The 27,884-nt window shown below is 44.3% G+C and overlaps 1 protein-coding gene across 7 annotated transcripts; it reads right to left on the bottom strand.

Moving 5' to 3' along the window:
- Positions 1 to 449: 449 nt before the first annotated feature.
- Positions 450 to 27,426, bottom strand: Erich2 (glutamate rich 2). 7 transcript variants are annotated; one of them, XM_028881966.2, is made up of 12 exons: positions 26,571 to 27,423; positions 26,414 to 26,459; positions 21,397 to 21,432; positions 20,098 to 20,128; positions 19,513 to 19,561; positions 19,259 to 19,295; positions 15,943 to 16,038; positions 12,193 to 12,341; positions 9,840 to 10,021; positions 6,283 to 6,340; positions 1,626 to 1,697; positions 450 to 658 (listed from the first exon to the last, which is right to left on the bottom strand). In XM_028881966.2, exons 1-12 carry the CDS (start codon positions 27,007 to 27,009, stop codon positions 531 to 533), a joined length of 1,323 nt encoding a protein of 440 aa, XP_028737799.1. In that variant the 5' UTR covers positions 27,010 to 27,423; the 3' UTR covers positions 450 to 530. The 7 variants fall into 7 exon arrangements, with proteins under 7 accessions (XP_028737799.1, XP_037060756.1, XP_028737797.1 ...); XM_037204861.1 differs by lacking the exon at positions 15,943 to 16,038 and having other exon boundaries at positions 26,571 to 27,426; XM_028881964.2 differs by lacking the exon at positions 19,513 to 19,561 and having other exon boundaries at positions 27,012 to 27,411.
- Positions 27,427 to 27,884: the final 458 nt, after the last annotated feature.

Raw genomic sequence — 27,884 nt, 5'->3', positions numbered from 1 at the left:
CCAGTGGCTAGGGACACAACCATGAGAAGTACCGAAGTCCTGTTTCTCTTCCAGGGAGGAGAGGATGAGCTCTCCAGATACTGATACATGCTACACAAAGAGATGATTTTTTTTTAAGGCTTCCTGTGGCAGTCACTGAAAACACAGCTGTTGAGTCATGATGTCACAGAGGCAGAGGCAGACCCTATAAATAGGTGACCCACACTCGAGAAACTACCCTCACCATGCCTTCCTTTCCCCCTCTGTGAAATGGGAACAGTGACACACTACTTAGGGTTTTAAGAGTAAATAAAGCATGCAGAGCATTCACTGTGCCCCTCGCACATTGTATGGCCTCCCGACTTCCCTCTCTAAGTGACTTGCCTTGGCCTAAGCCTAAACATGAGCCAGGAGCCCACTCTAAGAACACGGATCCCTTGAACTCCGCAGCGAAGAAACCACAGTCACACTAAGCAGCGGCTCTCTTCTTTATATTTGCATTTGCATGGCATACACTCTTGAAAATAACTCTCCACGCACGGCAGCGACCTTCAGGACCCGTCTTCACACTCATCGGAGCTGTCCTCGCTCCCATCCTCACTGCTCTCGGCGGCGTCGCTCTCGCTACTGGTGTCCTCCTCACTGTCCTCGTCGTCCTCCTCGCGCTTCTGAGCTTTCTCTGCCACGGAAGGAAAGAGATGCTAAGTGCGCTTCCGACGGTCCCGCTCTCTGAAAACTCTCACATCTCAGCTCCCTGTACCACGAGACAGGTATTTGGAGGACACTATAGACATTGAGCTTAACTTGGTGTAGGATCAAAATAGAACAAGGAAGTCAACGTTGACTACCAGGTGGATGTTCGTGGGCTCAAAGTGAACACGCAGGCCTGTAAAAATAACGTTTATGATTGGCAAAGAAATCCTTCAAAGGCCAGGCATGATGGTACATGTGTAATCCCAGAACTCAAGAAGCGGAGGCAGGGGATCATGATTTCAGGGCTGTCCTTGAGACTCTGTCTCAAAAACCAACCAACCAAACTTTGTAAAAAAATTAAAGAAATTCTGAAATAAAATAAAGGAACTTGACTTAGGGTAATTTAGAGAGTCCTGGCATCGCTGGAAATTTTGAGACTCACGTAACACTGTAACATATGGGCATGGTTACATGTTCTGCTTTTTCCATGTTCAAGGGAGCTGGCTTTGTTTGGACAGTTCCACCCCATGAAGAGAATGGGGCAGTCATCTTTTCACTCACAGAAGACAAGCTGATTGTACTACACCATTCAAAATAGCCATTTAGACCAGTGGTTCTCAACCTGTGGGTCTCGACCCCTTGGCGGGTTGGGCCACCCTTTCACAGGAGTCGCATATCAGATATCCTGCATATCACATATTTACATTACAATTCATAGCAGTAACAAAATTACAGTTATGAAGTAGCAACGGAAATAATTTTATGGTTGGGGGTCACAACAACATGAGGAACTGTTTTAAAGGGCCGCAGCATCAGGAAGGTTGAGAACCACTGATTCAGACATTCCTTAACATTTCCTGAAGAAGTATTTTCACAATCTATCATAATAATAATAAAAAAAACACTGTTTACAGTTCTATGAGAAAAAAACAAATTTCAAATTTTAAAATTACCCTTTAGCAATATTTCTTCAATAAGTGAGAAAAATTCCTTGGCCACAGGATTTTCTGGTTCATAGATTAGGACTGAAAATAGATAACAGAACATGTGTTATTAATATCCAGTGTTTGAGCAAACAGCCCCTTAGAGTGAGACAGACAGAAGCTGTCAATCAGAGCAAGCGAAAGCAAATAAAACAAGAATTTCCATAATTCCATCCCAGGTATATCTGAGTACGAAGAAAACTCTCCACTTATATGCGGTGTTTTATAAGAGAAATGATGCTCCCTGGATTTCCTACCTCCTAGGGAAAGAACACAATCTCCTCAGTACAGCTTTTTTCCAGGCCAGCGATGGATGGACTCTGAGGATCAAATTCTCCAAAGGACAACAGTCTCCAAATTCGGAGACTTGGGTGATGAGAAGATGGTGCCCCTAGAGGTCTGCTACCCCCTTCCAATCTCATCCACCCCGCGTCTGCATGATGGTGTCTACATAAAGGTCCCATCTATCCCTAAAGGGGAGCTTTCTTCCATGTACCAACTCTTCCATGACAGAAGCGCCAGAGTTTCAAGTAGGGAAACCATACTTTCTCTCTGTTCTGACAACTTTCGCCCCTAGTCTCTAGCCCAGCCACCGCCTGCTTCAACCATCTCCCCTCTTCAGGGCCCTTTTTATTTCTTGTAATCTTCTCTTAATGCTGATCCTCGCTGTAACTGTGTTACTTCCTTTGGCCTGCTTTCCAGGGGCTTGTTGATAGGCTACCAATATCCTAGAGGTCAGACTTTCATTTTGGAGTCCCCCTATCTTTCAAAACCCTGCAGACCACCCTCGTCTTCTTTCCACCTGCCTTGAGGAGTGCTCTGTATTTGTTCCACACACACACACACACTAGTTCACTCTCTTGCAGTATCTTGGTGACCCCCAGGGGGCACTGAAATACCAAGCGTGCTATTCATTGCCTGTGTGCGAGAGCTAACTGTGCATGGTTCAAAGCTCCATAGGCTCAGAGGAAGTGAGCCCTTGGCCCTCGCCTCAATTCACCATGCCGGTGACTATTTCTGACTCCACTACATGTGACTGACATTTACCATCAGTCTGAGTTGGACTATGTGCCTGCTCAAGGTTCCTTTCAAGGACTTCGGTGTCTTCGGAACCATTATTTTCTTGTAAAAGTACTCCTTTCTATATTTTAAGTTAGACTGAAATATGCTTATCATAAGTCTAAATTATTTCTGTGAGTCAAAGCCTCTTTGTAGAGCAGTTTCTCTGATGTGCTTCTTTACACATCCACTTGACAAACTAAGTCAAATACAGCTGACGAGGTCAAGTTTACATGGAGGGGTAACCACAGGATTCACTGAATCATTCACATATCCAGATTGTGGTTTTCCAAATGTCTTTGACAATGGACTCATTTTAGTGGACCAGGTTAACAGTCCTCAGAACAGTTGAGAAAATTTCCTGTGGAATTGGGATTATCTTGCGGGATCAGACACGAGATTAGCTAGTCCTGTGGTTCAGCCTGGCTGCTCCAGCCGCCAGTTTCCAGAGAGTGAAGGAAGGGGAGTTTTAAAGCTTGGCCGGCAACACCTAGTCTAGTGTTCTGGCTATCCTCACTCCGAGAGTGACTAAGAGGGCCTGTGACGAGTTGAGGGAAATTCCTAGCATTCTGTGTTAGAGGTTGTTTACTAAGATGGACCTCTGTAAGGGAGACAGAATCCAATCTGAGCCCCTGGGAAAGAAAAAGCCCTACAGGAACGCTTCTGGGTCCTGTTCCAGTACTCAACCCTGCACTTCCGGCTCCTCCTCCTGCCTACCATACTGGTTACTTCGTAACAGTGGCTCAGTGCTTGGAGCATGGTAGGACTACAAATATGTCTTAGTTGGTATTGTCGTTAGTATTATTATTTTAAAAGAATGGCTCCAGGATTAGTGGATGGTTTCCAACATCCAGCCGGGGCTTTCTTTGGTTTGAGGGTCTGGGGTGGTGAAGGAGAGGGCTCTGTGTCTGTTTCTCAGTGTGGAGGAATTAAACCAGAAAACGTCAGAGTAAATGAATACAGACAGAGGGACAGGAAGCAGACCCTTTTACACCTAGACACAAGTACTACAGGCTAGGAGGCAGAAATGTGCGCAGTGTAAGCGGGTGAGCCGAGATGGGACAACAAATTGCTTAGCAAACAGGGCCCGGATCCCTGGTCTCTTTCCAGCATAATGTTGGGCTAGAACATGTGTTCAATGCGTAACTGCAGGAGGGAGGGAAGGAAAAGGGAGAGGACCGGGAAGAAAAAATTTCTGAGGATATCATCCCACGAAGACAGATCAGTTTAAACCTTTTCAGCCCCGTGGACCTAAAGTGGATGTTCACAGTTCACGGCAGGTCACCAGCACCTCACTGAGTGTCGAACATCTGTGCCATGCACTGCCAGGCTGTGGGTCAGAACTACCTGGTGGGTGTGATACTGGTGCTGAGACTCTGTAAGCCTCGGCCAGGCTTGCTGAAATGACTGATGGGTACAGAAAGAAAAGAAAAGAATAACTCCCCTCTCATTGGGCTCCTTAAGAAATCTCCAGAGTTGGGAGGAGAGACAGAATCACTCACGTCTACACTGCGTGCTGGGGAGGAGGAAGATGCTGGAGGAAGAGGCTGGGTCCCACCCTCCTCTGCCACTGTCACTGTGAGGAAGGTCACGGCAGCTGCCTACCTCCTCCTGCCTCAGTTCCCTTACAAAATTAGAGGGCTGGGGCGAGGCATGCTCGGGTGTAGAGAACATGCTAGCCTGGGCATGGCCCTGGGTTTGACTCTCATGCCCCTTAAAACTGGACTTACTGGACATTCTACTCTCTGAAGATTCCTTCGGATTGGAAATTCTGTGTGGGACACCAAACATTTTACTTGAAAGACTCAAAAGGTCAAAAGTGCTTGCAAGGATTGACAAGGCACACTACCTCTGATGTAAACTATGTAGTGTTAAAAGGGTCACGAGACCCTCCCATCCCTGGGCTATGCATCCCATCACAGTCACCATTTTGGGTCTTGTTATTAGTGAGAAATAGAGTTGCCATTTTCTTTTTTAAAATAACCATGACTGCCATATTAGAAGAAAAGGTGGGGCCAGCCTTATCTACATAGCTAGCCTGATCTATACAGTGAGTTATATATGTACAGCCAGGGCTACATACAGAGACTCTGTTCCAAAGAGAAGAGGAGAGGAGAGGAGATCTTTCCAAATCATTAAAGAAACACTGTAAATTTGGAAAATAGAATCTCTGAAATTTACTCCCTGGATATTTTTGTTGTTGTTGTTATTTCAAGATAGGGTTTCTCTGTGTAGCAGCCCTGGCTGTCTTGGAAATCACTTTGTAGACCAGGCTGGCCTCGAACTCACTGAGAGCCACCTGCCTCTGCCTCCCGAGTGCTGGGATTGAAGGAGTGTGCCTTTACTTACTCCTTGGATAGTTTTAATGGCAGACTGGACAGAGGGAAGGAGAATAAGAAAATTAAAAAATAGGTCAATAGAAAATGCCTAAAATAAAGCACAGAATTAAAATGTTAAATTCAGAGCTGAGCTGAGTATAAGATGGATGTCAGGTACCACCAAACAAGTTTGTTTTGTTTTGTTTTTTGCATGTAACTGCAGGAAAAGGGAAGTGAAGAATCTGGACAGAAGTGGTGTGAAAAGGTAATGACCAAGAACATTTTGAACTTGATGAAACTATCAAGTACAGATCTAAGAAACTCAGCAAAGTGCCCATTGCTTAAACACAAAGAAAACGCCAACTATTTTGAGTAAGTCTAACCACCGAACACCAGATAGAAAGATAAGGTAGACCAGATATCTCCTGATTCAAAGCTTCTAGAGTTCTTCACCTACCACAGGGCAAACCAAGGTCCTTCCGCTGAGGAAAGGTCTGTGTCGCCCACCCAGTCCTGTGCCCACGCCAAGACTCTAGCCTCAGATGCTAGCAGCTGCCTTTGCCTAGTCTGAGCCACCCAGGTCTCTGGTGGCTACCTTCAGGCCCCTCCATTCTCCACACAGCTGTACTTCATCCTGCTCTGTACCTCATTCCTCTCGATGCTCACAGGCTGGCTTCCTACAGTTCAGTTCTGTCCTCAAGCCCCGAGGGAGGCCTTCCAGGCCATCCTACGGAAACATCTGACCACCTGGTACCTTCCCTCCCTCTTCCTTACTCTGGTTTCTCCATGCCTACCATTCACGACACACCATTTACTTATTAGTTTACTTTCTGACCTGACTGTGGGATCACTGTCAGCGGCCTGCTGATTTTCCAGGCTCTCACACAGCACCTGGCACCCAAGCAGGGTTGAACGTTTGTGGAATAAACCCATGTTCAGTTAGTGTTGACTCCCATACCACCTGACTCTTCTGAAATCAGCAGCATAAAGTGACTGACTGTCTCCTATGTCGTGATGATTCTGTTTCCCAGGACAGTGAGCAGTCTACTAATCCACTTTGATTTAGTACACAAAGTCGTACCCTAGGAGTCCCAATGAGTCCGTAGATAACTGAACTCATTTTTCCTAAGGGATCCATGAGACATTAGCAGAGCATTCACTTGACTGGGATAGTCAAGCCATCTTCGTATTATGGCATCTGTTTCTAGAAACAAAGGGACAGCTGGAGTAGGCGAGTGTTTTGTACTTACTCATCTGACATAACTTCTTTGCCAGCTGGTAGTCTCGGCCCATTTCTGCTCTCAGGAACTGGAAAACAAATTCTTCATATGAGTGGTTTCAAGACAGAATTTCAATGTCAATTATAATAAACTTCCTAAAAATAGTGACTAATGCTTAGTTATTCTGATTTTGGGGAGGGGGCAGGGTTCAAGACAGGTTCTCTGTGTAGCCCTGGCTGTCCTCAAACTCACAGAGTTCTCGCTGCCTCTGCCTCCCGAGTGCTGCTGGGGTTAAAGGCGTGCGTCACTGCCACCATCCAGTAGTTATTCTGTTTTTAATGTTTACACACTTCTCCATGAGTTAGTTTGTAGTCAGTCAACTAACCACACTTCTGTCTTTTTATATTTAAATATTGTTATTTTTATTCGTGTGTATATGTCTGTGTGAATATATGCCGTCTGTGTGTGCAGGTGCCTGCAGAGGTCAGAAGAGGGCGCTGGATCCCCTAGAGCTGAAGTTATAGGCAGTTGTGTGCTACCTAGTGTGGGTGCTGGGAACCAAACCCTGGTCCTCCGGAAGAGGAGGAAATGCTCTTAACCACTGAGCCATCTCTTCACCCAAGTCTGTAATCTGAAGATGTGTGATGGAGCTTGATGAGAGAGTTCAGCCCTTCTGCCTAGCCACAAGGTCTGTGTGTTACTTAGCAACCTGAGAACGAGGAGGCTGATTCAACTGGTATTACACTGGTCTCATTGTTCACGTATTTCTTTGGTTCAGGGTCAGTTTTCTATGATGACATATCACTAGTTTAAAACAGACTGTCGGGGCTGGAGAGATGGCTAGGCAGTTAAGAGCACCTGTTGATCTCAAGAAGACCCAGGTTCTGTTTTTACCACCCCTCTCATGGTTCATAACCATCTGTAACTCTAGTTCCTGGGGATCTAATGTCTTCTTCTGACCTGAGGACATGTGTGTGGTTCACAGGAACATACGAAAGCACACACAAACAATAAATCTGAAAAGCACTGTGGACTAATGCTACACAACTCAGTATCTACCAGCACTGTGGACTAACTATGTAACTCAGTATCTACCAGCACTGTGGACTAACTATGTAACTCAGTATTTACCAGCACTGTGGACTAACTATGTAACTCAGTATCTACCAGCACTGTGGACTAACTATGTAACTCAGTATTTACCAGCACTGTGGACTAACTATGTAACTCAGTACTACCAGCACTGTGGACTAACTATGTAACTCAGTACTACCAGCACTGCGGAGGTATCATCATTTTGATTGTACATTTTATCACTTTTGCTGGTTAAAAAACAGTACATACTTGCCAAGTAAAAATTTTATAAGCTAAATAAATACATTCTGTCCATAATTGAAAATACTTCCACTTCTAATATATAGAGATGTAATCACTTTTAACATTTACATATATATATATATATATATTAAATATTTTATGTGCACAAACATTTTGCCTGCGTATATATATGTGTACCACATGTATGCCCTTGGAGCACAGAAGAGGGCATCACTCTAGAACTGGAATTACAGATAGATGTGAACAGCCATGTGCATGCTGGATACTAAACCCAGACTGTCTACAAGAGCAGTAGATGCTTTTAACCAATCAGCCAACAACTCCTTTCAGATATTTTAAAAACAAATGGGCATTTATGTGCATATGTATTGAGATTATCCAGAAACTTAAATCCCACAATTTGTGATCAGTTTCCCCCTATGGCACTAAATAGTCTTTATCTGCTGGGAACTAGGAGCAGGGGGTCGATTCAGGGTCTTGTGCATACTAAAGCACATGCTCTACCATTGAGCTGACATGCTGGGCCTTGTACATACTGAGCACATGTTCTGCTATGGAGCTGACAGCCCAGGTCATGTGCATACTGAGAACATGCTCTGCCACTGAGCTGACATGCCATCGCTGACCAGTCTCTTTGAAGTTTTACTTAGAGTATACTTTTACTAGAACAATATTGTATTGTTAGTTCTTTATATTGCTTCCAATAAAATAAACACCCTATTATTTTTTTGTGTGAGGAAGCTTTTGAACCGTATACAAGTGCAGGTATCTGGTCTATAAGAGCCTGGTCCCCTGAGAAACGAGGAGACACTTCTCACTCACTTCCAGACTTGGGGAAAAAAACTATTTACCAATTTAAGAAGCAGTTCTTTAGCATTTTCCCCAATGTCTACCCTAAGGCTTTTAAACATTGTTTTCCTGGGCTGGTGATATGGCTCAATTGGTAAAGGTGCTTGTGGCCAAGTCTGATGGTCTAAGTTTGATCCCCAGGACCCACACGGTGAAAAGCAAGAACTGACTCCACATGTGAACTGTGAAACACACGTACCCACCCCCACTAATAAATAAAAGTGTGATGAAATGTTTCTCTTAATGTAAACAAACTCTGAGAAACTTTTCTGTTGATCACTAATCTATGTTCTCATTTCCTCATATATTAACAAACGCCATGTCTACTCATGCAACAGAATTCTCACTTTAAAAATTAATTTAATTTTGCTTTTATTTCATGTGTATGTGTGAGTGTCTGCATGTATGTATGTGAACCATGTGTGCATTTGGTGTCCACAGAAGCCAGAATTAAGTATCAGAACCCCTAGAAGTTACAGGCAGTGGTGAGCTGCCAGGTGGGTGTACACACGTAGGAACCGAACTCGGGTCTTTGGCAAAAGCAACAGGTGCTTGTAACTGCTGAGCCATCTCTCCAACCCCAACGTTTTTAATTTTCATTCCCATTTGTAACTACACTTTATTTATTTATTTATTTTTTTTGAGATGAGATCTCTGGTAGCCCAGGCTGGTATCACACTCTGGTAGCAGAGGAGAACTGAATTCTTATTTTTCCTTGTTCCCACCTTCCTTAGATTCCACCATCCCTGGGATCACAGGGATGCGACCCCAGGCCCATGATTTTCTGCTTTCGCTTAAATTATGATATGCATTGGTTTGTCTGTGCATTTTTCAAATATCCAGGGCTTGATATAGTAACTTACTTCTTTTAATTTGAATTTTAACTAGCTTCCTCAGCTTGTATTGTGTGTAATTTTTCCAGGTTCCGATGTTACTTTTAGTTTTCTTCCTTGAATCACCATACACGTTTAATAGTCATCGAAGCATTTATAATTAAGCTCTGGGGGCTGGCCGGAAGGCTCAGTGGTGATGAGTGCTTGCTTCACGGGCATAAGGACCAGTGTTCTGATCCAAGCACTTGTGAAACAAGCCTTGAGTTCTGTCCCTGCCTGTGACCCTAGCTCTGGATGTAGGTGGGGTGAGATGGAGAAAGGAGGATCTTTGGGGTTAGCTGGCTTCCAGCTGAGCCAAAAAATGCAAGCTCCAGGTTTAGGGAGAGATGACGCCTCAAAGAAATAAAAAAAAAAAAAAAAAAAAAAAAAAAAAAAAAAAAAAATAGGCTAATTTAAAAATAATGAATCTATACTAGTTCATTTACTCTACCTAATAACAGAGTATCCTGTTTAATTACTTTGGTATTTGTATGCTTCTTTAGTGATAACACAGATGCAAAAACTTACTTCTGCCATTAACTCTAGCGGGGCACGAGTCTCCTTTTTAGAGGGGCCTTCCTCATCTTCGTCGTTGGTGTCCTCTTCACCATCGCCATCTGTTGAATCTGACAACTTCTCCTCAACGTCCTGAAGGCAATAGTCACTAACTTTCTCCTGCTTTGCAAGGACCGATTCCTTGCCCGCTTCACCTTAAACAGAGCACACATAACTAAGAAACAGTGGAAAGCTTAGATGCTGAACTGGACCAGATCCTATTAGCATCTGTGAAACTGATATATTAAAACAACCAGCACACAAAACCCAACATGACTGCTCCCGTCTGAACACACATTAGTTCATTTATCGCCGTCAACTTCCCAGTGAGATGGGTAGTGTTTCTCTTTTTTTTCCTTTTAATTCTTTGAGATGGTTCTTTATTTTATTTTGTGTTCACTGGTGTTTCATCTGCATTTGTATCTGTATGAGGGTGTTGGATCCCCTAGAACTGCAGTTATAGAGAGTTGTGAGCCGCCATGTGGGTGCTGGGAATTGAACCTGGGTCCTTCGGAAGAGCAGCCAGTGCACTTACCCTCCAAGCCATCCCTCCAGCTGGGTAGTGTTTCTATTCATATTTACTAATGAACAAACAGGTAAAAAAGGTGAAACAACCCCTATTCAAGGTCATATAGCAACCCCACTTGGTCTGGGAGTCAGTTTGGCTAGAATTGATACTCTTAACTACGTTCTATTATTCTTTCCTAAGATACATTAAAATGTACTATGAGGGCAATTCAAAAGAATACTTTGTTTCTTCTAGTGTGCCCCCCATGGGAAGCACTATGGGGTGTGCCTTTGGCTTTGTATAGTATTTCATAGTTTCAGACTGAGCCAGTTAGACCCAGCCCCTTCTCGAAAGATTCTGTGTTTGTGGCGTCTCTTCTTTGATGAGATCATGGCCATGAGGTACTCTAAACGATGTACAAACACTTGTATAGAAAAGAAAAAGACCACTTTCAGGAACACACAGACCAGAAAAAAAGAAAAGAAAACCAGCTCTAAGTCAAATGCGTCGGCCCGAAACGCGCTGCCAGCTCTTCTGAGGGTCCCCATCTACCTGCTTCTGTGTTATCCATAGTCTCCACGGAACGGCAGCCTCCTGCCCCTCCAAAGCACACCTGGTCTGTGCGCCACCTCACCATACTGATGTCATCAGAGGGAGGTCATAAAGGGCGACATCACAGGAGGGGGCTCACTCACTTCACAGACTCTCAGCACTGTGAAGAGGTTTCCTAATCTCTGGGTCCACAGCGTTCTTTCCCGGGTCCGTTAATTTCACTGTGGCCCCTCTTAGAGCCTCAACTTATCTTTCGTATTGGTGTGTCATATTGCTGTTTAAAATGTTTATTTTTTTCAAGTGATTGATAAAAATTGCATTCAGCTGAGGGTGGTGGCGCACGACTTTAATCCCAGCACTCGGGAGGCAGAGGCAGGCGGATCTCTGAGTTTGAAACCAGCCTGGGAACAGAGCAAGTTCCAGGACAGCCAGGGCTGTTACACAGAGAAACTTTGCCTAAAAAAATAATAAAAAAAAAGATTCGTATTCATGAGCATCCTGTAATGTTCTGATGCACCAAATGTGTCGCCTCCTTCTGGCAAAACGAACTCCACAGGTCTCAGATTATGAAATAGAACGTTTTCCTCGTTTCTAGTCATCCCATTGTTTAACACACTTTAGACTCCTATCTTCAGCTGTACTGACTGGTTTTCCTCAGCCCTCCTTTGTCCCTTCTCTTCCCAGCTTGTGGTCACGCCCTCTCCAGTCTAAACTACTGGTCCCACCGATGAGAGGGTTTTAGTCACTGTCTCTTCCTGGCTTGTTTCATTTATATTGAGATGTCCAGTTCCATCCACATTGTACATGACATCATTTCGTTTAATTTTTAAGTCCAAACTATTTCTGTAAGTAAGCCACACCTTCTGTATCTATTCTTCAACTGATGAACACCTACTTTTTAAGAACTGGCCGATGATCTCCCTCTAGAACGTGAACTTCCTAAGAGAAGAGGTCAGTGTCTGCTTTGACAACTGTATCCAGATTTTAAACCGGTACTTGGCACTCTGGCTTGGTAAGCTGTCATAGTGTTTTAACCCATTCTAGGATTAAATGTCCTGTAACGATCATCTTATATAACATATATCACAGGTGCCTATCTGGCTGTATACCACGTATCCCAGTATATGAGTTTGAACCACTCATTACTGCTTCCTTTGACCCACCTTAGTACTACAATGTTGCCAACTCATGTCCAAAAGGCCATGGATAGTTGGGCTAAAAGAGAAAGCACTATTATTCAGCCCAGCAAGACATGCCATTTGTTACCTGCACTTTCTTTTAGGTAGGAAGATGACCACGGGTCAGACTGCCGATTTGTTAAGACATCCTTATTTTCAACACTCCTTGAAGGTGGTTTGTTTTCAGTACTTTTTAGAGAGACTTTATCTTCAATCTTCTTAGAAGAGGCTTCTTTTCTAACCATTAAAGCAGACAGTGAAACATCTCGTCAGTCATAGTTCAATGTTCAAATGTTCATAAAACACATGTGCCTACTATATTTCAAAGAAAATCATAATATAATATACCAAACATGGACTTAAATAGAATGTTGGCTCTTTGGAAAAGTATAGTTTTCATTGCTCATGAAAAACTATTTCTGCTTCGTGTTTTTTATTATTATGCAACAATTCATGGAATCCTCTCAGACTTCCAACACAGAGCATGTAAGAGAATCACTTATGAAAATGCTTTTGGTTCACCATGATGTGGTGATGTAAAACCATTTAGGAAAATTGGCCTTGGATGGCTTTTTTGAAAAAATGTAAATAGACGCCTGCTCTTGTTATCCTCTAAGTGAGGTTCCAGTGCTACTATTAACCCCACAGTCACAAAACAGCCTCTTTTAGTGTTTTCCATCTTAAATTTCATGTCAATAACAGCACATGGACACAAGACATTCTGGATATAGACCCCTTCACAGAGAAGCACACCTATGCTTGTGGAAAAACAACCCAACTCCCTTTTCAGAGGGATTAAGAATCTTCCAGTGTGTCTCTTTCTCAAACTTCAAAAAATTCTGCATAGAAAGACACCAAAAGATAAAGTTTTATTTTTCCCTCTTAAATCATGGTGACTTTGCCCTTTCAAAGACTGGTCTGAACAGCCAGTTATCTTGGGTTCTGTTTTCTCTTTCTCTTTCTTCTTTCTCTTTTTTTTTTCTTTTTCTTTCTCTCTCTCTCTCTCTCTCTCTCTCTCTCTCTCCTTCCTTCCTTCCTTCCTTCTTCCTTCCTCCCTCTCTCTCTTTTTACACCCGTCTCTGCATGTGATATGTGTGTGGACATATATCATGGGATGTGTGTGGAGGTCAGAGGACAACTTGTAGGAGCTGGTTCTCTCCTTCCACCAGGAGCACCCCGGGGATCAAACTCATGAAGTCAAGCTGTGTGCTAAGCTCCTTTTTACCTTCTGCTCCCTCTTGCTAGCCCTGGGGTTATGATTTTACAACTGGGTTGACCGGCTTGTTATCGTTCTTTAGAAGAGGCAAGAATGGAACCTAGGACTAACTATCCTGTTCTTGGCTGTTTACCCAGATGATTCTAAACCATCATACCCCAGAGATACTCAATATCCACGTTTGTTACTGCACTATTCACCATAGCCAGGGAGTGGAACCAATATGCATCAATGGATGTGTGGTGGTTGAATAAAAATGGCCCCCATAGACTCATATGTTTGAATGTTTGGTTCCCAGTTAGTGGAATTGTTTGAGAAGGATTAGGAGGTGGGGCCCTGTTGGGGGAGGTGTGCCACTAAAGATGGACTTTGAGGTTTCTAAAGCCCATGCTAAGCCCAGCCTTGCTCTCTCTTTGCCTGCAACTCGTGGATCAGCTATGAGCCTCAGCTCCAGCTCCAGTGCCATTCTGGCCTGCCTGCTGCTATACCACCCCCATAAAGGACATGGGCTCACCCTCTGAAACTGTAAGCAAGCCCCCAACTAAATGCTTTCTTTCCTCAGTTGCCTTGGTCATGGTGTTTCATCACAGCAATATAAACCTAAGACAGGATGAATATGTAAAGAAAATACATGGTGCATATACACAATGAAATGTTATGCATCATCAAACCAGGTATGGTGGCATGGATGCCTTTAATCCCAGCATTTGGGAGGCAGAGGTGCGTGAATCTCTGTGAGTTTGAGGCCAGCCTGGTCTACACAGCAAGTTCTAGGACAGCCAGGGCTACACAGAAAAACCCTGCCTCATCAAAAATAAACAAACAAATAAATAAATAAATAAATAAAATCACAACATTTGCAGGAAAATGGATGTACTGGAAATCACTGTGTTAAGGGAAATAAGCTAGAACCAGAAAGACAGATACTACACATTTTCTCTCTGATGCAGAATCCAAGTTTAAAATTACATGAATGTGTGTGTGTGTGTGTGTGTGTGTGTGTTTATTCACATGTTCAGAGATTATGAAGCTAGAAGGGGAAGAAAGCAATCACAAAAGTAGTAGGAAATGAGGTAATAAAATACATGGAAAAGAAAAGTAAAAATGGAGGCTGATGGTGGTGGTGGGGGAGAAGGGTAACAAGCCACAGGGGGTGAGCGGTGGCCATGGGGAGGGGGAGCAAGCTGCTGCAGGGGGTGAGTGGTGGCCATGGGGAGGGAAATAACTGAGAACAAATGATGCCTTGTGTGGAGACATCATGACAAAACCTCACACTTTGTACACTAACCTCAAAACGTTTTCAAAAAGAGATAAATGTGAAAACAAACCAACAAACATCCTTCTCTGGACATGAAGAAGGCAAGGGAAGACATTTATGTGTATTCTGCATTTGATCCTTTAGTCTTCTAATTGTGTCAGAGCATCCACTGAGAAACTTGAGAGTGAGAACTCGCTACCCGCCCCCCTTTCCTAGGATGGCAGGGTTGTTGCGAGGATGCCATAAAACTGATCACTAGAACTGACATACGGCCATATCAGCTCTAGGAAAAGGGCTTTCATGTCCTTTTCTCCACTAAATGATAGTATTTTGGTGACTCTTAGATGCTGATGCTGTTACTGTAAGACACTGTTTTTATGTACCACCAAGAAAAGACATTGCTGAAGCTGGCCTTAACTGAAATCAATGTAAGGCCGTAGACATCTAAGATTCTGTGCGGTAGGATGCTGTCAGACCCACTAACTTATATCCCCGAGGAGGGGAGTTAGCCTGCACAGTTGTGAGGATTTGAGGAGCTGAATGTGCGCTGATGAATCCTAAACACACAAGTTCACTGCCCTGTGGCTGCATGGAATGCTACTGCTGCAAGCAGCAGCCATGCTCACACCACCCATGACCAAAGCTTCCCTGAGAACTGACCCAGCCACGGTTTTAACAGCAAAGCAGGAAGCCCTTCCCTTCTCACTTCCTGTAGAGTTGACGGTGTAGACGGTCAAAGAATCAGAGGCCAGAAACGCAATCTTCTCCAACGAAAACCTACTGGCTTTAGTCAGGTGTGGTGGCCCAGGCTTTTAACCCCAGAGGCAGGCGGGTCTCTGTGAGTTAGAGGACAGCCTGGTGTACATAGTGAGTTCCGGGATAACCTGAGCTATCTAGTGAGAACCTGTCTCAAAACAAAACCAAACAACCAAAAACCAACCAAACAGACAAACAACCTCCCCAGAAAACACCCACTGACTTCCTTTTGAGAAGAAAAATGAAGCTCATGGTAATAAGGACTCTAACCACTTAAGAAAACAGTTGACAGCTTCATTGTCTACAAAACAGTGACAGAGGAGGAAAGATTTCAAACTTTACTGTACATACTAACATCCTTTGTATATGGAAGATATTAGAGTAGTTTTGAAAGCTACGAAGTCAGACAACCCAGCAGAATGTAGTTATGATGAAGGGTTGATATCCTAAGTTTTAGCATTTTCCTTAATTTATAAGGACTATTCTCCATATTTAGGAGATGTCCCCCAATTGTTATAGCATTTTCAGAAAACTTACAATTTAAATTTTGTCTTAAATAGTTATAGTAATCAACCATGGGTCAAAACTAAAAATTGTTTAAATCTTACTTTGTTGAGAATGTATTAGCTACACCCAGGGAGATCTGTGCTGGGGAACTAGAGAGCTTGCTTGTCAATCTTGGTCTTGGTCCAAAGCAGCACTTCCTTAAAAGTGAAGCAGAAAGGTCAAAAAACAGCTTAGCATCCATTTTATAAAAGGTTGTATAGCAGACCACTACTATGTAACAGAACCTCATGGATACAGTTTCTCAACTTTGGTCAAAGAAGTGTGGATTTGCTGCAGCCATTTTCCCTGTACTGGGACCGGGGTGAAGACTCAGAAGGGAAAGAGAGAGAGAGAGTTGTCTCTAACCTAGCACAGGTGGGGTCTCTACTTAACCAAATCCCACCTGCCCGCAGTCAGTGGATGGAGCCAACAAGGGGATGAAAATGGATGGGGAAGCGCCATTGAGGAATTCACTGACTTCGCATGAGTTAACTCTCTGAGCTATGATCCCGGCAGTCTTCCATTTCACTTGTCTTCAGACCCTAACCCTCTTTACCCTCACCCCTTTGGTAAGGGGCCTGGGGTGGTCACACCACACATCTGTGAGACTCACTGGCTGAATTTACCAGCTTGGCTCTTGTCCCTGAATGAGCACCGGGGAACCTGACCACGCTGTCCTTGCGAAAGGCAGTTTTATAGTCAAATGCAATGGGGACTGAGAGACTTGTCCCTCTGCTTTTCTGTCTGGGTCTAGGCTGTAATGATCTCCTGGGCGGAGTCTCCGTCGGGTCGGGTGTGGAGCGCCTCTGCTGAGTCTCACCCCTGCTCAGCACTAAGAACACTGGCTGTGATGGTTAGGACCGACTGCCATCTACAGCCACATCAGCCCTAAGGCACCCAATCTCCTGATTGTCAATTTGACAGGATCTAGGTCACCTAGGAGACAGTCTTCTGGGCTCACTTTTGAGGGAGTTTGTAGACTGAGTTACCTGAGGTAAAAAGAGCTATCGGATATGAGCGGCACCCTTACATGGGCTGGATCGCAGGCCTTCATAAAAAGGGGGAGCTAGCTAACACAGCACCGCCCCCTGACTGCATCAAGTGTGACCAGCCACCTCACGCTCCTGCCGCCATGCCTCCTTCAGCCGTGATACAGTGTGTGCAAACTGTGATGCAGAAGGACCCCTTTTAGACTCAAGTTGATTCGGTCAAGTACTTTGTCCAATGTGGCAGAGCTCTTCTTGCCACCAACGAATGACCTGTTAGCCCCCATGACTACTGAATGTCCTACCTCGTGCTTTCCAGTATGCTTCCGACTGTGTGATAACAGCGTATACAGAATTGTGTATGTGTAGGTGGAAATAATTTATATAGATTTTTTTCCCCTGGTGGACTGTAACTTTAATTGAAAACAAATGTAAGTCCTCTGACATTGCTCTGTTACATAATCCTTTCCCTTTGATACAAAATACACAGGGTGGTGGGGTGGCATGCTGGGAAAGTCACTTGCTGCCAAGCCTGCTGAACTGAGTTTAAGCCCCAGGACCTAAGTGACAAGAGGAGAGACTCAACTACTAGTTGAATACAGTCTCCTGCCCTTCATATACGTGGCTCATGTCACTCCTTACATAGATACAAGTTTGGGGGTTTTTTTGATTGGTTTTTTGCTTTTTTTTTTTTTTTTTTTTAAGATTTATTTATTTATTATGTATGCAGATGTATGACTGCAGGCCAGAAGAGGGCACCAGATCTCATTACAGATGGCTGTGAGCCACCATGTGGTTGCTGGGAATTGAACTCAGGACCTCAGGAAGAGCAGTCAGTACTCTTAACCTCTGAGCCATCTCTCCAGTCCGGGTTGTGTGTGCCAGTTACCTTGTTTTTTGGTTTTTTTTTTTTTTTTTTGTTTTTTTTTAACAGAGCTGAGGACCGAACCCAGGGCCTCGCGCTTGCTAGGCAAGCGCTCTACCACTGAGCTAAATCCCCAACCCCTTGTTTTTGTTTTTGAGACAAGAGTTTCTCTGTATAGCCTTTGGCTGTCCTAGAACTTGTTCTGTAGACCAGGCTGGCTTTGAACTCAGAGATCCACCTGCCTCTGCTTCCCTAGTGCCAGGATTAAAGCCATGTACCACCATGTCCAGCTTAAGTTTTTTTTTCAAGTATTATATTTATATGATGTATAAAGTTTGCAATGAAGTTGAAGATGAATATTTTAGCTATTGCAGTATGGAAATTAAAATATATGTTGCATAGAGTAGAATTTTTCTCAGCCAATAGTATTGAAAATGAACCAGGACCTCAGGCATGATAGACAATATATCTATATATCTATATATTTATATATCTATATATCAGCGGTCCTCAACCTGTGGGTTGAGACCCCTAGGGGGTCAAACCCTATCACAGAGGTCTACTAAGACCATCTGCATATCAGAAATTTACATTATGATTCACAACAGCAGCAAAATTACAGTTATAAAGTAGCAACGAAAGCAACTTTACAGTTGGGGGGTCCCCACAACATGAGGAGCTGTATTACGGGGTCGCAGCACTAGGAAGGTTGAGAAGCGCTGAGACACGTGAATTCCTGGGAGTTGTTTCTTGGGAACGGAACTGAGGTGGGTCAGGCCTGGCACCGTCACCCCTCTTTTCTTCATTGTATGTTATGTGTGTGGGTGCTTTATCTCCAAGAGTCTGTTTATCATATGTGTGCAGTGCCCCAAAAGGCACCATGTGGGGGCTGGGTATCAAACCTGGGCCCTCTAGAAGAGGTTCTTAACCGCTGAGTCATCTCTCCAGCCCTAGGAATTTGTTTTAAGGTCAATATTCCAAGTGTAGTTTTTCATAGAATAAATTTTTTCCTCCAGAAGGTAGGAAATGATTGTGCCATGAAGGACTTTAATCAAGCACTGGATGCTGTGAATGGAGCTAGCACCTCACAGTCAGCCATTTGATTGGTCTACGCTGTGAGGTTCAAACGCCAGTTTCTGAACTATTCAAGGTGATTTTTTTTTTCTTTATGCAGGATAACAATGCATGCTAAATGAGCTGAGAACACTAACTTTAAAGTGAGTATTCACTTACAGAGATGTTCTAAAGAAGGAAGCCGCATCAAAGGGACAGGAAAGAAGAGTGGAAATTAAACAAACAAAAGACAGCGTGGACAGAAAACACTCCATTAAAGCATTAGGCGGAAGTGAGTATCACCTGCATTTCCCTTTTTTCACAGTTCAGTTTTCATTTTAAATCTCTCTCTACTCAAGTAACAACTGAAGTTCATCCATGCACGTCCACCTTTGCAAGTTTAATTAGGTGACCAATGGTTTGCATTATCTACTTCTAATTACTTAAAAGGGAAGGCCAAGGACATTTTCTTACTGTGACATTGGTTTGCTTGGGTCAATCATCACTTTTTCTGAAAGAGAAAAAAAAATATTTAGTATTTTTTTCAACAGTGCTATCCCTAACACAACATTTTAATTGAGAAGCAGTTAAGGTTTTTTGTTGAAAGACAGACAACACAGGAATTACCGTTGACCCATACAATCATATCCAACCATTCCAATATTCTTCTTAACTAATATTCAGAACAAGGTCATGGGCAAACACGGTCTAAGAAATAAATCATTTACCCTTTGGATCAAACACTAGCAATGTGCCATTTTGTCTGCTTTTTGGTGCCTAAAATAGAAGCAGGAAGAAAAGCTAGAATTATCATTATTATTTTAGTTTGAAGTATTTGGGAAAAAATATTAAGAGCCTTTATGTAAATATTTCTATTGTGTAATACATACTAAAGCCAATCATTTTTAAACTTTATAAACTGATGGTAAAGCTGACCCAAAACATTCTAAAAACAAAACAAAAAACAACAAGAACAAAACCTCCAGCATTATACATTTTATTTATTTTTTTGAGACAAGGCATATTTATGCATCGATGACTGGCCTTGAGCTTACTTACTACGTAACCATGGATGACCCTGAACTTCTTTCTGATCATTTGCTTTCACTTCCCAAGTGTTAGGACTGGGGTGGGGAAATGGCTCAGCCATTCAGAGGGTAGCTACACAACCAGAAATGCCAAGGGCAAGGATGACAGGCTTGTGCCACCATGCCCAGTTTCTGGAGGCTGCGGGGCTGAAAGCGGGGTTTCCTGTTTGCGTGCTAAGCAAGCACTATACCAACCGAGCTACATCCCAGCCCTGCATCCTTTACCTTTACAGCATCTTTCTTGTCTAGGTAGTTCCTGCAAAACAAAGAAACCAGACATTTACTTTGTAAATTTCTAAATACTTATATAAATGATAAGACAAGTGAAATAAAACACAGAACTGTGAGTAGGCTGTTAAACATGGATCCATCTGGACTAAGAAATGAAGTTAAAAAGTCTAGGGCAGCAGTTCTCAACCTATGGGTTGAAACTCCTGTGGAGATCGAATGACCCTTTCACAGTGACCTCCTAAGGCCATCAGAAAACACAGGTATTTACATTACAATTCATAACAGTAGCAAAATTACAGTTATGAAGTAGCAACAAAAGTAAGTTTATCGTTAGGGGTCACCACAATATGAGGGACTGTATTAAAGGGTCACAGCATTAGGAAGGTTGAGAACCACTGGTCTAGAGAAACAAACTTTCTTATCTCCCCTTGGAGTTCATGTAAACAGAGCTGCAGAAATGATTCTGCACGGGACAGTGGTGATGTGTTGAACGATCCCCTAGTTCTGTTCCCTTTTTGGTTCATTATCTTGGATTCTAGGTCTAGACTAAAAATACAGTCAACAGCAGGCTAGGACACCCTTTCCACTGAGCTGAGGACCCTGGAAATCATAACTTCATTTCAGCTTGCATTGACTCTTCTCTCCAACTTCAACAAACTAAAACATGATGAATAAGTCAAGCACTGCCACTGTCCAGTCTGCAGGCGCCATGAAGGATATCTTTAGAATAGATGTCAGTCAGAGGCGGGTGGAAGGCCTCCGTATTCAGGATATGGCATTTTACTAATTATTTAAATATATAAGTTTTTAAAATATTAAGTATTATTCAAATATATCAACATGTATCATTTAAATATATAAAAGTATAATTAATCTTTTATTTTATCCAATGATATATTTTAATTTGTATCTCAGAAATCTCCACATGCATTTACTACTTCTTAGAAGTTGAATGTTTTCTCTGAGTATTTTTGTTGCCTTCTAGGTTACCTAGTTATAGGATTGATTTTCCCCACGATGGAGCCCTTTAAATACCTGGATAAATTTCATTTAATTGTATTTTTTTAACTTATGGAAAAGGTCACACTTAATTACAGCATATGTTAGCAATCCACTTGTTCCCCCACTTGGCTCCACATCCCAAGGCAGACTTTTTGTTGGTTTCTCACTCCATAGACCAAGCTGGTTTTGAACTCACAGAGATCTACCTGCCTCCCAAGTGCTGGGATTACAGATATGTGACACCATACCTAGCCCTCAATCCAAACTTCTAAAATGGTTATTATTCCATACCTGGGGATTTCTGGAATACAAAAATCAGGCCCAAGACTGTGGACAACAAAGCACAGGGTCATTAGTTGGGATTGCCTGCTTTTCCATCTCAGACTCTCATTCTTGAGCAAAGCAGAAATGTTTACCCTTCCACCCCCCGCTCTGCATTCTGGGATCCTTGACCAAGCCAGGCATTAAATACGTTGTTAACTCCATTCTCTGTTGCAGAGTTGATAGAGGGCTCCAGTGTACCAGAAAGCCAGTTGTGAGAAACCAAATATGATAAACGAAAGAGTTTCCTCTGATTCTCTTCTCTAGGAGGAGACCGCACAGTGATGCACTAAATAGGCTCTCCAGATTGCTATCGTCCTGTGGACACACCGGTAAGATAGGCGGAGCACGACCTTTGCAGTCAGAGCCTCCCTCCGCAGCTCCAGCTTCAGAGCTGCACAGGCTGCAATCCTTACTTGGATGCACAAGCAGGCATGCCATTCTCTTCCCATTTCAGTGGTGAAAGGAAAATCAGGACAGACGGAGCTCAGACAGATGGAGGCCCAGACTCCTCTCAGTCCAGCTGTACCGATCCCCAGGATGTGCCCACTTGCCTTCTCTAATCCTAACAGTTATTCCTTAGGAGTCAGTGACACTCAGGAGCCAGGCTCCCACTACTCAGGGAGTTTGGAGAGTGACTTAATTCCCTTAAGCTTCAGCTCTCCACCTGAAAATGGGGATTGTTATGGGGCTGACTTCTCTGGATCATCGTAAAGATAAAGTCCAGGTCAACTATATGAGGGGCTTAGCACAGAGCCTGGTACACAGTAAAAACAGTTACAAAACCTTCATGCTTATTCCAGAAGAAAAGCTGGGCACATGTCCTTTGGGCTATGATTGTTCGGGGGAGCAAAAAAAAACTGATGAACGCTGGCGCACGCAATCCACACAGCAGACCAGTGATCTCTGTGGTCGAGGCAGCACTACCAATAGTTCAGAAAAGCGCAAACTACACAGAAAACCTGTCTCGAAAAACAAAAAAAAAAAAAGGAAAAAGAAACTGTGACCGAGACAAACAGACTAGCTTTGAAGACAACTACCTTACAAAGCCACCTCAGCCCTAAAGTACTGATACATGTCAACGAAGATCGCTGGCCTATGGAGAAAGCTGTAATGTTTAACATGGGTGAAACTAAAGTGAAGCCCCAGGGAATCTCTGGGTTTTGGACTGTGGGTTGACTCTATTCATGTCTGTCAACAGTCCCTTTGGCAATGGGAATAATTATAACAGCCTGCAATTCCCATGTACTATTCAACATCTATTTAAGACAGAAATCTGGGCTGGGGGTGTAGTTTAGGGGAAGAGCGTACTGTGTAGTTAGCATGTGTGAGCTGTTGAGTCTCACCCTCAGCACCAAAAACAGAAAAGCAAACCTTCCGTGAGTGAGCACCTGCTACACAGCACGCTAGTCTGTGCTAAGCTGCGGAGACACCGGGATGGATTTTTCTGCTTTGAAGATGCTCAGCATCTCAAGGCAGACACAGCATCTCCCTTCCGGTCCAGGCTTCAGAGCGCTGTAGCCGAGGCTCCTGAGGGGCTACTATGTAACTTTCTATACTGTCCAAACTGAGGTCATCGTGACTACCAGGATCCAATCAAAAACTCTTTTTAACACATGGACAAGAGGTGATGCCAAGAAGAGTCTGCATGTGGTGGAGGCGGAAGTGGAAAGACTGAGGAGGAGGAAGACCATTAACTGAGTGGTCCCGAAAGCACCCCCCCCCAGTGCCAGCAATCCAGACGCGGGACTTAGTCTCTGTATTTTGCATTCCTTTCATAACTGTATTTTCTACTAGAATCCATAAACAATGCACTACTACACAGTGTCTGTCCCCAGATCTAGCTGCTTGACAACAAAGGTAGAGGTACTGTTCCAAGCACACCCACTATGCTGGGTAGTTTCCTGTCAACTTGACACAAGCTAAAGTCATCTAAGAGGAGGCAGCCTCAATTGAGAAAATGCTTCTGTAAGATCAGGCTTCAGGCAAGCCTGTAGGGCATTTTCTTAATTGATGATGGATGGGGGAGGGCCCAGTCCATTGTGGTTGGTGCCACCCCTGGGTTGACGGACCTGGGTGCTATAAGAAAGCAGACTGAGCAAGCCAGCAAACAGCACCCTCCATGGCCTCTGTATCAGCTCCTGCCTCCAGGTTCCTGTTCTGTTTGGAGTTCCTGCTCTGACTTACCTCCACAATGGACTAAGATGAGGAAGGGTAAGCCAAATAACCCCCCCCTCCCCGCCTCAAGTTGCTTTGGTCGTGTTTTTTTTTTTTTTTTCATCACAGCGATAGTGACCCTAACTATGACACCTACCGTGATAATTCATAAGCCAACAGTGACAGACCTAAGTGGTGTGTCTGTGATCCAAGCTTAGCTCAACATAAAATTTCCCTGAGGTTTTCCAACTAGGACGGTCATAAGGTCGGGAAAATGTGTGTCTAGAACTCCCGGGTGAGAAGTGAGGAGTAAGAGAGGAGAGGACAGAGGAGAGGGAGAAGAGAGGGAACATAAAGGAGAGAGGAGGAGAAAGGGAGAGGAGAGGGGGAGACAGAATGAACATGTGTAAGTGGCACACACATACACCTTCAATGATGTCTGAGTCCCTCTTTCCACTCAATCTTTGTCCCTACCATGGGGAAATTACCAGTTAATTTCTCATTTTGTTTTGTTTTGGTCTCTGTTTTTTGAGACAGGATTTCTCTGTGTAGCTTTGGTGCCTGTCCTGGATCTCACTCTGTAGACTAGGCTGGCCTCAAACTCACAGACATCTGCTTGGCTCTGCTTCCTGAGTGCTGGGATTAAAGGCGTGCGCCACCACCGCCCAGCCTTCTCATTGTCCTAAAATAAGTCTGAGTTGTGGGGGTTTTGTTGTTGTTTGAAACACAAAGAAACCTTGACTACGGCTCCTACTTTTTGCTTTCAAATCTGGCACTGTCGTAAGAGCTTTGATAGCAGAATTAACATAGCCTCTGGGCGTGCTGGGTGAGAAGCATTAAGTCCACACACGAACATGGAATAAATTGAAAGAATCCCAACCACAAGCTTGTAACATCGTAAGATGGATCTTTCACCATAGGATGCCACTGTAAAGGTGACATTTAGCAAAGTTGGGGCCACATCCAGGTAACAATAGATGAACTGTCCAGTTCAGTGTCAGAGAATGTCTGCTGAAGCTAGAACTGTATTTGGGGACAAAGAATAAAAGCCATTAACTGCCACATGCTAAGGAGTTAGGGCTGTTAGTAATGGGCAATGTAAACCAAATTCAAGGCTCTAAAGAAGACCTGAAGATTAAATTGACCCCGGAGATTTGGTGGAGGGTAAATGTGAAAGAGAACAGAGGCAAGAAGACCAGATATGAATTCAGAGAAGGTGTAGCCAACAGCCCAGAGACCATGGTGAGTCACTGCCTACGTCTATCAACAGAATTGTGCTGGATTCCATCATCCACCTGGTACAAGAGAAGCTAAAGACTTGGTACCCCAAACAGATGGAAGATATCTCCCATACACACACCTCTAGGCACAGGTCACTAGACAGCGGCCACTGGGGCCACTCAGGTCGCATGTGGACTGCAAAGTCCAAACAGGAATTTATCAAAAGAGTTGCTAACACTGAAGATTCAAATTCCCAGATATTCTTATTTTTTGGTTTCTCTTGTAATAATGGAAGACATAACATTTTTCCCTTTGTTGTATTTATGCAACTATCTTCCTCTTTTATTTTATGTTTTTATAAACAACCTTGTGCTCTGCTTGGCAGAGAATGGATGAAGAGAAGAGGCCGTTAGTGGGGGGAGATTAACACAACGCAGGCACACTCTACTGTACAGTGTCAAACGCATGTAAGATGATCATCCATCACTTATACCCAGAAGTACTTATAAACTCGGCATTTCCTCCTTGGCGGGACAGCAGCTTCCTGGAGGCAGCCTATGTTCAAATCTCAACAGATCTTGTAATTTTGAGTCAATTCCTTAACCTCTCTGTAATTCAGCTCACTGAAGCAGAAGATGAGGATAAAAAGTGATCACTTGCCCCCCCCCATGGCTCCTGTACAAATAAACACACATAACAACAGAACCTAACGGCCCCTAGAAGGAAATCACCTCAATAACTCCTATCACTTTCACTATGTATTGCTTGGCCTTGAAGGGCAGTCCTGAAACTGGGAAATGAAACCAGCTCTACGAAACCCCAGGCTACTTGGACATGGAAGCAGGGAGCACAGCTAAGGTATGCAGGCAGCTTCAGTGCAGGGCAGGCATGAGAGAGACTGAAATTCCGGAGTGGGTGCAGTGGGAATCCCTAGGAAAGTGTTGGGATTTAGCTCTGGAAACTCAACCGTTAAAGATCATTTCTGCTGAGGTTGTTTCCTGGAGATTAGTAAAACAAAAATAAAAACCTGTGTGTGTGTGTGTGTGTGTGTGTGTGTGTGTGTGTGTGTGTGTGTGTGTGTATTCAGGAATCATTGACTTCGGTTTTTAGGAGAATTAAATAAAATATTTTAAGTATCTTTTTTCAGATCTCCTTAAAAAAAAACCACAATTTTCTTGGGGTAAGAACAAACAGCCCCATCTATGCTACCGGTGTCACTGTGCTAGATACTGTTTAAATGCTATTGGGGTGAGGTGCAGAGTAGTTCAAGGAGTCAAAAGTCAAAATCTTGATTTTTTTGGACATTCCAAGTCATCCAGATTGGATTTAGAAGCGCTCTGTGGTGCAAACCCTTCTCTTGGGCAATCAAGAAGGTCCAAAGTTCACATTGCTATGGCCAAACAAGTTCTCAGTAGAGAACAAGCCAGAGGATGCTCGTCCCTATAAACCATTAAGTTGTTTGCAAAAATAATTAAAAGAATCGCGGGCAACTGGGAGAACTGGGGCGGAGCTGGAGGCCCTGGGATGAAGGTGACAGTTTTCAGTTTGGCTGCAGGGTGAGATACGCATACCCACGCAGACCTCCCCTCCTCTCAGCCAAACATCCTACCTTCTCGGGCGGTGCCTCGGCAGCCGTGGGGCTCTAGAGCCCCAACCTGGAGTGGTAGAGAAGTTTTCAGGGTTAGGCGCCGTCCAAGGTGCGGGCTGGGTCCCGCCACTAGCGGGGGCACCGGGAAGTTACTCGCAGTCACCACAGCGCTGCTTACCCGCTGGCCCTGACGTGGAGATCCCGCGAAGGGCGGACCAGGAGGTCCAGCCCCGCTCGCCACTCGCGCTGGGTTCCGAGCTGCGAGCCTGGGACGCCGTGTCGCCATGGAGACAGGAGGGGCTGCTGCTGGAGCCCCGGGAGCCGCGGGAGCCGCCCAGCGACTGGGCGGTCGTACGCAGCGGAGGGGCGAGCGGGGCCGAGCGCGGCGGGCCCGGGGCGGGGCGCAGGGAGCGGGGCGGGGGCGGGGCGGGGGCGGGGCCAGCTGTTGGAACCGCGCAGAGGGCAGCCCGGGCGGCTCGGGTGGCCCAGCGCCCCGGGGGCCTGGGGCTTACGCTGCGGGGCAAGTTGGGGGCGCATATCCTGGGGCAGACTTGAGCACGTACCCTGGTTACTTTGAGAAAGGCCGGAGACAGGGGGACTGGAAGGTCGGTGTCCATACCTGATCCTGACTCTAGGTGGCGGAGGGAAAGGGGCGAGGTGGCCTCATTTGGGGGTTACAACTTGTGGAAGAAAAGATGCCTTGAGTTGGGAGGGATGGGTGCCTCTGGATGTAGATGAACAAAAAATCCCCTGCACCTGAGATCGCCCAGAGAAGATTATGGGTTTCCTGGGGGACTCGACATCAATTCTCCTAGGGATCCGGTTCAGGTGTTTAGAACCAGACTCGCCTTTCCCACCAGCCCGGGCCAAGTCTGGGTTCCCTTTCGCGCCCGGGCTGCTACTGAGGCACCTCAGCCAGTTGGAGGTCTTATGCTTCACTGCTTCGGTCACAAAAGAGGGTGGGAGGACTCTGTTAGAAAATCTCAATTGTCTCTCAAGCTTATCTTCTAGGGGGGGAAATGGGTAACCTCTCTCCTTGGACACGGAGAACTTGTTGCTAGGCAACGAGTTTTGAAGAGAGACCCATTTGTTGGAATCAAATCTGGATTCGAATTTCACATGGAAGAGATATGATCACTATCTTAAGGGCCCCCTGGGGACATGCACTTCATCTGATGGTGAAAATATGTAAGTTTTGTTGTATAGAAGATGCTTTAATTGTGAAATTATTATAAAAATAAGAACCAGCCAAAGCATTCAGAACCAAGAGTGTACAGAGTTTCAGTTATTTTTAAATTCTCTGATTCGTCCATCCGGCCACTCTCTGAATCTCTTTTGAGTCATGGATGATAGGAAAGCATCAAGGGGAAGGAAAAAAAAAAGCTAGAATGGAAGTTTAAGGAACTCAATGAAATAATTAATAAATACGTGCCTTGTTTAATGAGGACCTAGCAAGTCACGACTTCCGCTGTTGCAGGGCTGAGGACACTCT

The sequence above is a fragment of the Peromyscus leucopus genome, chromosome 4 (assembly GCF_004664715.2).
Source record: "Peromyscus leucopus breed LL Stock chromosome 4, UCI_PerLeu_2.1, whole genome shotgun sequence".
Taxonomy (NCBI): Eukaryota; Metazoa; Chordata; class Mammalia; order Rodentia; family Cricetidae; genus Peromyscus; species Peromyscus leucopus.
Note: the sequence above shows the minus strand (reverse complement) of the source record. Positions and strands in the feature narration are given on the sequence as shown.